General features: G+C 40.2%; 1 protein-coding gene across 1 annotated transcript; it reads left to right on the top strand.

The window, feature by feature from the left end:
* The first annotated feature begins 11 nt into the window (after window positions 1–11).
* EIF2AK1 (eukaryotic translation initiation factor 2 alpha kinase 1) lies at window positions 12–15,849 on the top strand. The gene is made up of 15 exons (XM_063344749.1): window positions 12–475; window positions 889–1,047; window positions 3,319–3,455; window positions 4,213–4,244; window positions 4,702–4,801; window positions 5,638–5,718; window positions 6,123–6,222; window positions 7,817–7,868; window positions 8,517–8,886; window positions 9,996–10,107; window positions 11,744–11,850; window positions 14,135–14,255; window positions 14,374–14,453; window positions 14,824–15,057; window positions 15,523–15,849. Exons 1-15 carry the CDS (start codon window positions 388–390, stop codon window positions 15,643–15,645), a joined length of 1,896 nt encoding a protein of 631 aa, XP_063200819.1. The 5' UTR covers window positions 12–387; the 3' UTR covers window positions 15,646–15,849.
* The last annotated feature ends 3 nt before the right edge of the window (window positions 15,850–15,852 follow it).

The raw sequence follows: 15,852 nt of genomic DNA, 5'->3' as shown, positions 1-15,852 counted from the left end.
GGGAGGGAAGGAGGCGGCGGCGGCGGCGGGGGGAGAAGCGAGCTCCTCCGGGTCACACGGGGACCGGCACCGCCCCTGTGCCGCTGCCGGGAGCCGCTAGAGGGGGCTCGGCGACCCCCGGTCCGGGCGAGGGGCCGAGGGGCTCCCGCGAGGGCGATGCGGGCAGCCGCGGCCCGGCGCGGCGGTGAGGGCTGTCCGCCGGCCCCGCTGCCTGAGGGGCCGCCCCGGCCGTAGCCTGCTCGGCCTTCTGGGCCCCGTCCGCCTCTCTCCGGTTAACGTTTTATCTCTCCGCGTCCAAAGAGCGGCCATAAGCGCCGGCCCGGCCCCGGGGCCGCCCACAGGGAGGCGGGCAGGCCCTGCCGGCCGGGGCGAAGGCCGGCGCCCGGCATGTGGCGGGGCGGGTTCCCGCCGAGGGCCGCGGCGTCGCCGCCCGCCATCGAGTTTCCTGAGGAGAGCCCGGAACCGCGCTTTGACGGTGAGCGGGGCGGCCGCGGCCGCCGGGCCTCTGCGGGGCTCCCCTTCCCCGGGCTGCGACGGGACGGGACGGAGGTCTGAGCCGCCGCCATCCCCTCCCTGCCTCCCCTCCCCCTCGGGCGGTGGTGGGGTGTAGGGGCCGGTGGGCTCTCGGCGGCCGCGGGGAGCCCGAGTCCCGGCCCTCGGGGCCAGCCCCGGCCCTCCGGCTAGTAGCTGTTTTCCGTGTGCGCTTAGAAAAATTAATTAGAGTTACTTTCCTAATTAGTGCCTTAAGGTGCTCAATGGCAGCTCGTGTGGTGCCTTTTTCTGAGCTGGGGTGCGTTGAAGCTGTGCGGGTTCCCGTGTGGTTTTGGTGTTCTAGTAAATAGGCACATGCTGAGACCTAAACTCATCCTTCTGACTGTCCTCTTCCAGAATCGGATGTGCCGGCGGAGCTGCGAGTTGCAAACAGGTCGCAGAAGTTTGTGAACTTCACTTCGACCATCCAAAACCAGCTACTGCTGGTGTCGCTGCTGGAGCACCTCTGCCACATGTACACCCACAACCCCGTTCATTCCAGGTGTTTGTTCCGAAGTTAGTAAGAGTAGTTCTTTCCCGTCTCTTAAACTGTCTTACTGCAATATACACCAGATTCTTCTGTGCAGAATTACAGCACAACATCAGTACAAAGATGTAGGTCTCATCCCACCGGGACAAGGGTAGTTCTGAGAAGAGGATGGATACCTTAAATCAGCCTTGACAGGCTGAGAGAGTTGGGGTTGTACAGCCTGGAGAGAAGGCTCCGAGGAGACCTTATAGCAGCCGTCCAGTACCTAAAGGGGGCCTACAGGACAGATGGGGAGGGACTCTTTATCAAGGAGTGTAATGATAGGATGAGGGGTAACGGTTTCAAACTGAAAGACGGTAGAGGTAGAGTGGATATTAGGAAGAAATTCTTTACTGTGAGTGGAACAGGTTGCCCAGAGAAGCTGTAGCTGCCCCATCCCTGGCAGTGTTCAAGGCCAGGCTGGATGAGGCTTTGGGCAGCCTGGCCTGGTGGGAGGTGTCCCTGCCCAGGGCAGGGGGTTGGAACTAGATCATCTTTAAGGTCCCTTCCAATCCGAACCATTCTATAAATCAGCTTAATTGGGAATGAGGACCTGTCTTATTTTTGAAAACAGTGACAGAATATTGTGGTAGATGCAAGGATCAGACAGTTAAGTTCTAGCTAAATCATGTGAGTTGCATCATGAGAGGGGTAACAGGATAAATTATCTAACTGTTAAATCTGATCTAAAAACACAGAAGGGGAATTTAATAAAAATATTTATCAAGAAATAGCTGTAGCATAGTCTTCACTAAATCTTTCAAAATTATGGCCTGTGAAAATCAGAGTAAATACCTTTCTAAGTCCTTTATTTACCCATAAAGTTTTTTGATATAATTCAGGGAGCTTGCATTTTCAGGTGTGAAGTGTTTCTTTTGAAATCTGTCTTTTTGGTGTCTGACTTATCTTAGGTATTTTGTTCATTTGGGCACATACTTAATGCATTTGAGAAACAATCTCCAAGGTTTTTTTCCTTGTTATACGTGATTGTAGAAAATAAAATCTAATATATTGCTTGTGCTTAAAATTGAAGCCATTTATAGCATCCAGTAATGACAATGCAGACAACTGTTACTTTTTTTGTTCTCAAAGTCTGATGTAGATGTTTGGCCCTGGGTCTTACTGTTATCTCTATCAAACTCTCCTGGTTTGAGGTACCCGAAAATATCAGGGAAAAAAACGCAACCAAAATTTCTCCTTTTGGCAGAGGAACAAAAAAAACCCAAAAAACAAAAAACAAACCAAAAAAAACCCCCACAAAAAAAACCAAACAAACAAAACCAAAAAAACCCAACAAACCACCTGGGCATCTTCCAAAGTATGTAGCTGCTTGGCTTCCCAGTGTACTTTTATGGAGTGACGTTCCTTCATTGGTATAGTTTAAACCAATTTCCCAAGTGGAATAAACCTGATGAATAATAGAAAAACATATTGCAGTAATCATATCTGTGTTCATATATTCATCTTGTCAAGGCTGGGTTTTTCCTGCTTTTCTGGTGTGTGTAACTGTCCATAAGGCTTGTGTAGAAAAATTCCTGATTTTTTGTAGGTTCGCTTTCAATAAATTTTATCTACTTTAAAATATAAAGTAATAGGCTGATTTTTGAAGTGCTGGTCCCAAAGAAGCATCTAAAAAAACCCCACCTTTTATGAGCAAGTTTAGTTTAAGACCTTGGAACTCCTAAAACTTTTAAGTACATTTTTGTAGCATCTTCACAGTTGTGCCCATCTCCAGTATTTGTTAGCTTTTTGTCTGCCACAGCATTGTTTTACTCCAACTGCGAAAGACGTGCTTTGGGGGGGATGGAAGGAAGTGACTTTGTTCTTTACTATGAGTATGTGCAGAAATGCATGAGTTTGTATGTGAATTAGGAAATTTCGACATTATCAGTTTTTATCATAAACATGTCCTCATAGTTGTGAATATGCTTTGAATTTGTCTTTTCACTGATCAAAATTAGTCCAAGAGTAAGAAGTAAGTGAATGGGTGGATGTTTGTATAATTCATCTGCTGAGATAAGGAAGAGGAGATGCACTTATGACCATGAAGGGCATGGCGAATAACTATATCATGCAAAGGGATTCCCACAGAGCAGCTCTAGTTTGGATTTAATTTTTTTTATTGCTAAGATATGGAAAACAGCATTAGAGTAGGAGTGACTATTCAGTTTTTTGGATGTGCTGTTAAGAAATAACTGTTTACATGGTCTTATTGGCAGGATTTATTTGATGTGACCTTTCTCTGTTCCTTTGTACAGTACTTCGTCAGGCTTTCACAAGAACAGGGTTGCTCTCCCCCTTTGCCTTCTGCGATGAATTTAGTACAGTAAGACTGCAGCATAATAGAGCCATTACTGAACTAATGAAAGCAGCTAATCGACAAATACTTAATGGGGTAAGCTTTGTTAAATTTCTTTGGCAACCTCCTCATTAGGGAATTAACACATCATTGTATCCAAAGAAGCTTTTGTTTGGGGGGTGTGTGTGTGTGGTGTCTTTTAATATTGGATTGGGTCTTTTTAATAATTACACAAAGTGGTACTCCTGTTCTACCGTGGCTGTTTGGGATGGCATGTTCTGGTTCTGCAGGTGCAAACTAAAGCTTTTGAAGCCAGCAGTGTTTTGTTCCTTATTAAATAATAAAACCCCAAAGTTAAAATCTTTATAAATGCAGGCAAGGTGTTTTAAGTATTGCTACATTTTTTTTCAACAACAGACACATCCATTTTCAACTTTTAACTGTTCCAGTTGATTATGTTCACACCCTCCTAGTCATATTAGTGGAGGGCATAATTTGTATACTGTGTAATGTGCTTCAGGCTGAATCAGACCAGTTTGCTTATCTTGCTGCTTGAACTAAGCTAGTTAATTTTGTCTTAAGCACATTTTAAAGACCTCGTTTTATCCTGTTTGCCAGCAGAACTCTAAAGGGCAGTAATCTCTCCAGCAGATAGATGTTAGAAGATTACTGGTGGGATAATAATCCTTTAATTTGGTGAAGCTCTCTGCAGAATCAACGGCTATCAGTAACCTCATTTTCTTCTAAGAACATAGTTGTAGTTTCTATTTTGATTTAGCTGTCTGTGCCGATGGCACAGTAGATCTGTTATTGTGTACGGCATGTTTTTATGTTGGATTTTGTTGTTTCATAGGAACTTGATAATGGAGATTCTCATGCAATTGGGTATGTATTCAAAGCATTTAGAAATATTAAGCAACTCCCTACCTGAAGTTCCTTGCTCCGCTCTGAATTTAATTAATACTGCATTTCATATTTTGGCTCTGAAATGTAGAAAAAAAAGTGAGAATTCCTCCAAACTCTCAAAACGATCTGGTGAAAATTCCTTCTTCAGTACAGTTCTCACGGTTAGCGCCACCACTCAAAAAACCAACATTTTATCAGGCATAAATTTAAAGAAATCATATTAATACTTCTGTGAACACAGAGTGTGGCTTTGTAGCACATATGCATACTTTTGCAGTCTGCTGGTTTTCAGTATTCACTATGGTAATGTCTAAGTATTGTCATCGTCTTTTCGTAACGTAAATAATATTTCTAGATTGTGTACACCTGTAGCCTATCTAATACCTTACTTATAAGTTGTAATTTTGTTTAATGCAACCTAACTTTTTTTGATTAGGGAAAAAGAAGTTCTCTTTGAAGCACAGACTTCACGATACTTGAATGAATTTGATGAGATTGCAAGGCTAGGAAAAGGAGGATATGGTAAAGTGTATAAGGTATTCTTTACCTTCTGTTTATCAGTTTATATCTAGTTTTCCTTTGAAATTTAGAGTTACTGGTTTGGCTGTTTTGTTTATTTTTCTAATAGAGAAACAAAAATACTAATTTTCTAGTAGAACAAGTGCAAACCCGTACATGTGAAGGATGTTGACGTTTCATTTCAAAAGATGCTCAGTTGTGGTTTCTGTTTCCTGTTTGTCGGAAGCAGGATATATCAAATGTTTTACTTGGTGTATTTTGACCCCTTTAAAGTAAATGAAAAGTCCTTATTTCTCGTGTGAAGTATTGTGATGTATTGACTTAAAATAGCCACAGGAACGGATGAGTCTGCACACTGCAATGTTCCAGTTGTGGCTGCTTGGAAAAAAGTAGCCTCAACATGAATATAAACTGTTGTGTTTATACTGTATTGTATATTGTGTTTATATTGAATTGTATTCAATACTTGTAGCGTATGGCCAGCTCGAGGTTCCCCACGTGGTATGTGCCATATGTAAATGACAGTTGTGGTCTCACAGCTTTATTGAGAACCTGTTTAAGCAGTTATCAGCACCTATCAACATTTTTTTATTGACGGAAAGATAGCTGTAAAGCTACGTGTTTCACAAAGATTGGATTAGATGTTTTCAGTCCTGAAAGAAGGCAAAAGTAGAGTATCTTTATCTTAGACAGCAGGGGCCTGATCCCAGTTTCATTCTCTGATATGGGTGAAAAGTTATCTGAATGGAGTTCAGAAATTAATTTTTAGAAAATAGTTGATTCTAAAGGATTTAATAATTCATTACTCTAAATGCATAAACAACTAATTTTGTTCTATTGTAATTGTTTTCAGGTCAGAAACAAGTTAGATGGTCAGTTCTATGCTATTAAAAAAATTAACATCAAGAAGGCTACAAGAAGAGATTGTATGAAGGTATTCTTTCTCCTATGTTTCATCTCTGTTTTAACTCCCTGCCCGCTCTAGCTGATTCTGATTTAATTAAGTAATGCAATTCTTTCCCAAAATATCAAAAACATTTATAAGGTTTTTTCCGCGTTCTGAGTTTCTAAGATTTGACCCTATCGACACCTAGTAGAAAAAAAAGGAATATGAGAGGTATTTAAGTCCACTAAAGGAAGCATATTATTAACTTGAATTTGATCATCTCTGCAACTATGAAAGTCATAATTTGTTTTAAAGCTTCAAAATTTTCTTCATTACGGTAGTAATTTTTTCTGTTCTTTCTCTGTTGGAAACTGTTATTTTTTGTTATCTTTTGGGTTTATTAAGCGCTCATAATAAAGGACAGTCATACTATTTCTTTTTCATCTGTTTAGGTGCTACGAGAAGTTAAAGTGCTGGCTGGGCTGCAGCATCCTAATATTGTAGGCTATCACACTGCTTGGATGGAACAAGTTCAAACAGTACGCCCGAAAGGAAAGTACAGCATATTGTGTAATTCTTGCTTGCATCCTGCTTATAACCTCTGTACTATTATTTGCAGGAGAGTATTCGTTCTATTATAAAATAACTATTTTTTTCCCCCCTCTTTAAAACAACCCAAAAAAGCAAACTAGAGGTGACCACCAGGTTGTCTTCTCCCTCTGTGCACTTCAATCTCTTGCCTAATAACTTATCTGTTACTTAATGATAAATTTGGAGCCGTGAAAGTATTAGCTTCACTTCAGGTAATATGCGAGGAGGATTTTAAAGTTCTGTGAAGTTCAATGAAAACCTCTTAATGCAAAAAGTAGTGAGTTGACGAGGAGAAGAATGAATACTGGGGAACAAGCCACTTCAGCTATTGGGGGAAAAGTGATGAATAGGAGGAAAAAAACCCACAAATTTGTTACCATATTTTGAAATCTCAGAGATACAGCAAAACTAGAATAAGTCTCACAATATGCTTCTCTTCCTGTGTGGAAAAGAGTTTAGAAAAACTGAAAGAACCTGGAAATAAATACTTCAATGTCAAGAAAGAAAAAAGTTTCCCTCCTTATTTTCCTTTCCACAGGAGAGTTTTTAAATTTGATGAATTGTGTAGCATAGTTCTGCAGTGACAGAGCAACCTGGGTTTTTGTGTGTATCAGCTACTGTCTGTAACTGTTGAGAATTCATCAACTTTTTTGTTCACTTTACACCTTCTTCCCTGGCCCCTTTTTTTTTTTCTTCAGGTTCTCTGTTCTCAGCTCTTCCCACACTTTGTCCTTTGGTCCCTTTGTAGCCCTAATCCGTTAGTCCCTTTCTTCCTTGTCCTTTTCCGGAATGCCTTTAGCAGTTAAATCTTTTGATCCTCTCTTGGTGGGAGGTTTGCTTATGCTCTCTATGACTTTATTGCTTTCCAAGTCAGTGAGTTGATGCCCGGTCAGCTATAAGCACAAAAGAAAATGCACAGGAAGTTGACAGTATAGTAAAACAGATAAGACTTTCTAACCAATGATACTGAGAATCTTGAAGGATGCAACTTTTTAGTGCGAGGAGTACTTCACAAGTATTTAATGGTGATAATTTAAGTACATAACTAGATCTATAGGTAGTTTTCCATGGCTTACAAGATTGGTGTTTCATATTTGCTTCTGTGTGCTAAAACAAACTGCTTTTTCATATAAATGTACAATCTTAATGAAAATTATTTCTGAAATACCACAGCAGCAGGGTGGTGCAAAGGATGGTGCCCTCTGGAGTTGCTTCTTTTACGGTGTATGATCATATACATTATAAGTCCTCATTTTGAACAAGATAACTTCTTAAAGGTGAATTCTAGGTGAATATGTAAGACAGCCCAGTACAACCCTTTCAGTGACCTTGCACAACATGTATTTTCTTTTCAATTAAACAAAAATGAAAAACATACTAGTGTTGCTTCTTAGTAGGCTAAGAAAAACCTTTTGCAGCAGCAGGAATAGAGAAAAAGATATCTACAGGTAATGAAGTTAAATTCAGTAAGATGCTGTAGCCTAAATGTTAGTTTATATTAAATATATGCATGCTTGGTTTTGTAGAATACCGTATTTGTCTTTTCATCTAATAGATAAAACAATAATGGAGTTGCAGCCATTATCCTTGGAGCAAGAGAGTGGCAAGTAAGTATTATAAGCCTCAATGATAACATTTATTTGGCTTTAACATACGGTGGTTCTTTAAAGTAACATTAAAAGAGTACAGAATCAGCCATAGATTGTGCAAGTGCTTTTTGCTTCCAAATGATAACCAAAGAAAGGTCTTAATTATCCTTGTTGTTGTTTCTCTGCTGGTTGTGTAAGCTGAAGAGTATCACTGGATACTTCTGCCTCCTTTGGCACTCTCCAGTTTCTAGTGGAGTCCTGTTGGGGCGATGGGCCTTCTGTTTCTCAGAAGTGGATTAGCCCCTTCAATAAGGAGATGGAGCCCTCTGAGAAATACAGTGTAACTTGCTAAGTTTAAAGGGATGGGGATGTATCATACTTGTGCGTGGTGAATGCTGTGACCTGGTACTGTGTGTGTCTCTCGGCTGTCTGGGTCAGCTCTCGGGAATCCCTGCTGGGGCAGGGCATTAAAAAGGCTGGAGCCTACGCTGCCAGTTGTGTCATCCTCAAGTTTTATAAGGGGAAGCAGCTGAACTCTTACTCTGGAATGCAGTTTGCAATCGGGGAGGAAAAAAAAAAAGAGTTTTCAGAATGGTGTATCACAAATAGATGGTATAAAACTATGTACATACTTTGATTGCTCTCCCGTACTTTTTTTATTTTCAGTGATCGCTGTCACATTCAGAGTATGGAAAGCGATAGTTCCATTATCTTTGCTGACCTTACTTCACAAGAGAAGTCGTCCTGTGACAGTACCAGTCTTAGAAAGCTGGATGGTGAATTAGTGCAGAATATGGATGTAAGGAATGATTTTACAAACAGCAATAGTAAAGAGCATATGAAACCAAACAAATGTGAATTATCCATAGAATTACAAGAAGACTCTGTAAGTAGTGTTAGCAGTAGATCACCTGATGTGAAAAATCATTCAGCACGGGGACCTCATTCTAGTCTGGATCAAGATGCTAGCACTGGAAGCAAGTCCTGCACTGAAGAACGCTCCAACAATGATGTAGCTCTCTGTGAAGAGTTTGAGGTAAATACAGTTCTCTTTAAATACTGCTGTCTAACTTAATGTCTAACTTAATGATGTTTGTAAAGTAGAGTTTGGTTCGCAGAGGAATGATTTATAATGGTAAACTTAAAAAAAAAAAATTACTGTGATTAACACCAAAAATACCCACTTAAGTAAAAATTGTCTGTAACACTGTTACAAGGAAGCTGACCAGAGGAGCTGGCAAAACTCAGCATATGTGTGTTAGTTATCTTGGGTCCTTTCAAAGCACCTACATGAATAAGGTGTACTACTCCTGCATTAAAAAAAAACCCAAAAATAAATAAAAAAAAGAAAACAAACAAAAAAAAAACCCCAAAAAACCCACAAATAAACCCCATCAAACTTGAAAATCTTCGGTATTTGTTAATGATGGCTGATTCAGATATTATTGATGAAAGTGTCTGGGTATGTAACATGGTGCCTATAGAGAGTAGGATCACACATGGAAAAGAGAGAAGCAGATTTGGGCAGGAAATCACCATTCTGCCTGTGCTTCTAAAACTTTGTTGGCGTTCTGAAACATTCTGTATAGCACAGCCAGCTCTGGAAAGCTTCGAGCTTTTGCTATCATTTGGAGTTCCCTCTTGCAAGAAATTCAAGATTTTAAAGGTGTTTGCTTGAGTTGTCCAGGTTATCAGGTGAACTAGTACATTATCAGAACCTGGAAATTACACATTCGTGTTAATAAATTATGAACTTCCATATCAAGAGGTTGAAGGTTTTTACTATTTTATATTAATTTACACTGTTTTCTTAAGCCAGAATGAACTTCTGTTCAGTATGTCTAGAAGCTTTTAAACTGTAATTTGAATACTGCAGTATGTAGGTGGCTATTTTGTTAGATTTTATCATATAACAATTGTTAAAATTTGAGGAACAAACAAAAAAAAAACAAACCCCAAAACTAGATAGTGTTGTTGCATCTGCTTCTTGAATGCAGTAGATTAGTAATACTGTATTTGATGTCATTTTGTTATCTGTTTTTTTAATTTAAAAACCAATTATTTTAATTAACTTTAAATAAAATAACCAAGAAAATACTGTTCATATTACACTGGCAAAATCATGGATCATTGTCTTTCTGTTAGGTGGAGTATCGTTTGATGCTTCATATACAAATGCAACTGTGTGAAATATCCTTGTGGGACTGGATTGTTGACCGTAATAAAAGATGCAATGAGAGAGCAGAGGAAACTTCCAGTAAGATTCATCACTGTCTTAAAAATTTACATATTCGTTATAAAGCAAATATTTCTTTTTTCCTAATTGGAAGTCCACTTGCCTGAATTTACGTTTTACTTCAGCAACTAATAATATGGATCTTCTTATTAGTTTCTTTTTCACTTAGAGAGCGGCTAGTGTTGAACCTTTGTATGATAGATGTTGGTAAAAGAGATTTAAGTTCATGGGTTTTAGACAACTCTTAAAAAAAAAAAAAAAAAAGAATGTATGCCGGAGGCAGAGTTATTATCTGGAGAGATCTGTGCCTGGACAATGATTCTTATTTGGAATAGAGTTTTTATTGACAGAATCTGCTTTTTCTCAGTAAGCTATTTACATAATTGAAGTTTTGCTTTGGTAGTAGTCTTGCTGCTACAAAATAGAGTCTTCACAGGCTAATTTTCTGCTGTGGAAAATATAAATACATCTTTTGTTCCAGATAGGTTACAACACAATTAAAAGCTTTTAAGTTTGTTCTTAAGAATCAAAACTCCTACGCAGGCTAATTTGTCTTTGGTCTAAAGAATCTTAACATTTACTTGCTTGAGTGGCCAGAGGAGTTCTCACGCCCCGATACCAAGCCATCTTCAATAATGGTTGACATTTGGAAGAACAAGTCTAATGCTCTTAAAGCATTAGAGACACGTTCCTTTCTCTGGGGTGGTTGTATAAAAAAAGCCTGTGCTTAACAGATTGTAAGACATAAACTGTATGATTAATGTTCAATGTTAGTTTTAATCACTATTAAGATAAATCGGTTCTTCTCTTCAGTCCTGGAGTAAGGTTTAGCAGCTAACTATGAGCTGACTTCCACTAATATCTCCTCTAATCATAGTCTTTTTAGCTTTCGTAAGCTAGAAGATGACATTCCCGGTCAGGCAATGAAAGAATGACTAGGGCGTTGGACCGTGCAAAACGCCCTTTTCCCACGTGTTCACAGGCGACAGGAGAGGAAAGAGGAATGCTAACATAGGTTAGACGTTAAAAAACAGAAACCCAAGCAGGAGTAAATGGGGAGTGTTCAAAGCGGCAACAGACATGTTAGGTCTGGGTCATTAGAGTAGGAAGACAGTGTAGTTTAATAAAATAATGATGTGGGACATGGTAAAAACAATGAGATGGTAAGTTCATTTAGGACAGCTACAGCCAGAGGAGCCTTGGGGATTTCAGAGGGTAGCACAACAGCAGAGGATTCGGATCCAAAAAGGAAGGGAGCAAATCAATACAAACCCCATGTAAATTAGCATGATTTTATCTGGAACTGTATTTTTCATTCCAGTTCAGCACTTACATGTAAGTAAAGAGTTTGTTAACTTCGTAATCAAATAGCTATCTGATGGGGTTTGGAGCAGTGTTTTCAGGCAGACGCATGTTCATGTCCCCTGAACTTTCCTTTTTGGAATTTTGAGGTTAGTGACTTTTTGCTGTTTCAAAAATACTATCTTAGGAGAAGCATGGGAAATTCCATTTTTAAACTATGCTCGCTCATTCTGTTAAAAATTTCTTCTGCATCATAAATAAACAGAATTCAACAAGACGTACCACCATAAGCTTAAATAACTTTAGCTGAAAATAAAAATTAGCTGAAATAATTTATATTTTAAATTGCTTTAAGGTCAGTACCATCTTGTGGATGTCCGCTGGACAATGAAAATTTTTCAAGAGTTACTAGAAGGAGTATGCTATATCCACAGCATGGGAGTGATGCATCGAGACATTAAAGTAAGTTCATCAAATTATTACTTGATGTTAAAGAATACAAAGATAACTTACATTATGGGAGAACGAGAGCAATGTCATAGTTAAATTTGAGATGACTTAGGCTCTTAGGAATTTAGCTATGTGACATATGAAAACATACATTGTCTCCTCTATGGCAGTACCATACTTTCTTTACTATAAGCTCAGTAACGTTGACTTACAAGTGAATTATGATTGAGCTCTGGAAACGTCTTCTCCTTTGTGAAGCCATTTTCTTGTCCTAAACGGGGATGGTCAAATTGGTTTTGTTTTGTCTTGGTCTTTCCTTAACCATGGTAGGACCTAAATTATCTACCTAAAATTTTTCTTTTATGTGATTATAAAAATAAGCAAAACCCCTTGACTACACCTCAGTTTGCTAACAGCATATCAGTTAGCTTTTGAAAATATGTTCAAGTTATAGTTACTTGCTTTTTAGGAAAGGAAAAAAAAAAAAACAAAAAACGACCAAACCAAAAATTCCCTGGACTGGTATGGCGTAACATAGTAACAGGTCCCAAAACTTCAGTTGTCAGAAGAAATTTTATGAGTTGCTATGACTTAACAGAAGTTTGGTCATTAACTTGTATTTGCTGACCACAGCTTCTTTGTGCCCAGCGGGAATGCTTAACATGGTGTTATGCCTTCAGTTCCTCTATTTCGTAGTTTTATAGCATGAGAAGTGAGTCGTCATAGTTCAGCTTCAGGCCAGTGAAGCTCACAGAAGTGTAGGCAAGCCAAAGTTCCATCTCATCTGTACATACAGACATGATCTGGCAGTGCTTGGGCCTCTAGATTATAATATCATAGAATGGCTGGGTTGGAAGGGACCTTTAAAGATCATCTAGTCCACCCCCTGCCCTGGGCAGGGACACCTCCCACCAGCCCAGGTTGCTCCAAGCCTCGTCCAACCTGGCCTTGAACCCCTCCAGGGATGGGGCAGCCACAGATTCTCTGGGCAACCTGGGCCAGGGGCTCACCACCCTCACAGCAAAGAATTTCTTCCTCAGATGTCATTTGAATCTCCCCTCTTGCAGTTTAGAACCCTTCCCCCTCGTCCCGTGGCTCCCCTCCCTGCTCCAGAGTCCCTCCCCAGCTTTCCTGGAGCCCCTTTAGGGACTGGCAGGGGCTGGAAGGTCTCCCCGGAGCCTTCTCTTCTCCAGGCTGAACCCCCCCAGCTCTCTCAGCCTGTCCTCCCAGCAGAGGGGCTCCAGCCCTCCCAGCATCTCCGGGGCCTCCTCTGGCCCCGCTCCAACAGCTCTGTGTCTCTCCTGTGCTGAGGCCCCAGCGCTGGAGGCAGCGCTGCAGGGGGGTCTCACAGAGCAGAGCAGAGGGGCAGAATCCCCCCCTCGCCCTGCTGCCCACGCTGCTGGGGATGCAGCCCGGGCTGCGGGGGGGTTCTGGGCTGCCAGCACATGTTGCCGGCTCATGGCCAGCTTTTCACCCCCCCAGCACCCCCAAGTCCTTCTCCTCAGGACTCTCTCCATCCCCCGACCTGTGCTGATACTGGGGTCACCCCAACGCAGGGGCAGGACCCTGCACTTGTCCTTGCTGAACCTCTTGAGGTTCACACAGACCCACCTCTCCAGGCCTCTGGATGGCATCCTGCCCCTCAGGCGTGTCACCGCACTGCTCAGCTTGGTGTCATCCCCAAACTTGCAGAGGGTGCACATAATGCTAGCATTTCTCCTCCTTGGTGGTCCTAAACCCAAAATACATGGGTAAAACTATTTCAGTTTCTCCAGTCAGTGCTCTCTACTCAAGTCTCTCATCACTTTGGTTTTTTAATAGTGACTTCCCAGAAGGAAGCAGCACATGGAGCTGTGCTTATCATCTAGAAAAGTGTATTTTGTTTTACATTACGTCTAGCCCAAAGATGATACTTAGTCTTCTTCCTCGTACATCAGTTGGTCTGATTTGCCGTCTGCTCTTGCCTGTTCCTGGTAACATTACTGTTCTGCAAACTTCCCGCTTTCTGCTGGGGTGGGGAGGGGAGGTACTTTATCTTTCCACTAAATCTTTGTTTTTCCTGTTTTACATTTCTTCCTGTTTTCTAGATCCTTCATACATGGTCTTTCTGCCCAAGTGTTGCTAATGTATAATTTGGTATCAGCTATGACTGTTTTTTTCTCTCTCACTATAATGAAAGTGTTAAATAATTACCTTCTATCTGTGAACCACTAGATTTTATAGATGTTGAAACAGCTGAAATGTCATAATTCTTTATATAGATGTATTGTAGATTTTATACCGTCTTTTTTTGTAGCCCAGGAATATCTTTCTGTATGGATCAGATCATCGTGTAAAAATAGGAGACTTCGGATTGGCCTGCAAAGACCTTCTTTGGGATGATGCAGACCAGTGGTTTAAGACAGAAAGGATAAATGGTAAGTGAAATAAGCTTAGTGGGGTTTCTATGATATTAAAACAGTTAAATATTAATTTTTTAAGCAAAATGGTAACAATATAACACTTGCTGAGTAAGGCTAAATTGCCTTTTTAAAGGACTGACGCATACCTCGGGCGTGGGGACTTGCCTCTATGCCTCACCAGAACAACTGCAGGGATCTCACTATGATTTCAAGGTAGGGAGTACATTTTTTTTTTCTATTAACACATGATGATAGATAACAAGAATAAAACAAGCCTTTCAGTAGGTAAATACATAATATTTTGTAAATATATAAATACTCTTCCTACTGTTACTCCTAAAGTTTTTGTTGAAACATGGATTTCAACTTTGCCTTCTAGTTTGCTACCAATGCAAAAAGTGTTGGCTTTTCTGAGATAATCTTGAAGAATCTATATAGATTTGAATTTGTGTTCCTTACTTTTCATATCATGAAACTTGATGTGAAGCTTTCTCATATCGTGAATTTTTTATGAGAAAAAGAAATCTAGTAAGTAATTTAAAATACCAGTTATCTCAGAACTTTTTCTTCACGCCCTTACCAGTCAGACATGTACAGCATGGGTGTTATCCTGCTAGAACTCTTCCAACCATTTGGAACAGAAATGGAAAGAACAGAAGTTCTTACACATTTAAGGAATGGCCAAATTCCTCATACTTTCTACAAAAAATGGCCTATTCAAGCCAAGTACATTAAACTCCTCACCAGTCAGAGATCTACAGAAAGACCAACGGCTGCTCAGCTTCGTGAAAGTGAACTATTCCATACCACAGAACATGTAAGTTATGCCAATAACCTCAACCTTTACAGGATAAAGAAATATAAAAAGAAAATGCCCTTTGTTTCCCTGCCTGTATTGGGGGGGTGGGGGTTGGTTTGTTCTTAAGAGGATTGTGTGATATAATATTTATCCCACTATATTAATGTTTCTGGAAATATGAGATAAATGGTCATTAAGGATAAAGTAACTTTATGAAGACTGGCCAGTTGATCTACATACAGCTTGAGCTATTTTTATAGTTCAGAAAAGCTTTTGAAGCTTTTTATCAGCTCTGCAGAATCTCTTTATCATTTTCTCTTTCTTTGCCACACTTTGTTTGGGGATGAAGTTGTATTATCAATATGCAGAATAGCTGTGGTGCTGCAGAATGCGTCTATAGTGGATTGCGAACACTATTCAAATAGGTTAATAAGGCTGTTCCTTGTCTGTCTATCAATGAATTAAACTGACTCTCACTTTCAGGTTATTTCTAACCTACAACAGAAGGTGAGACAGCAAGAGGAAGAAATAGAGAAGCTGAGAGAGAGGATAAGACTGCTTTCTGAAGAACAAGCTGAACACGTGGGACTAGGTTCTCCTGTTTAAGTACAGGAAGAACTAACCTCTGTGTATGCTAAGTTATATAAAACTTTTTTTTACATAAAAATATTTCAATGTATTTGCATTCTTCTGTCTTTTCTTTAAAGGTATTCATCTTAGTTCAGAAGTCTCCAGGCAACAGAAAGGATTCCTGTTGTTGCACTTAGACTGTACTGAGGCTAACTTGTGAAAAGAAGCATTTGGATTACCAGG

Source organism: Chroicocephalus ridibundus, chromosome 8 (assembly GCF_963924245.1).
Source record: "Chroicocephalus ridibundus chromosome 8, bChrRid1.1, whole genome shotgun sequence".
Classification (NCBI taxonomy): domain Eukaryota; kingdom Metazoa; phylum Chordata; class Aves; order Charadriiformes; family Laridae; genus Chroicocephalus; species Chroicocephalus ridibundus.
This window is presented reverse-complemented; position numbering and strand designations above follow the sequence as displayed.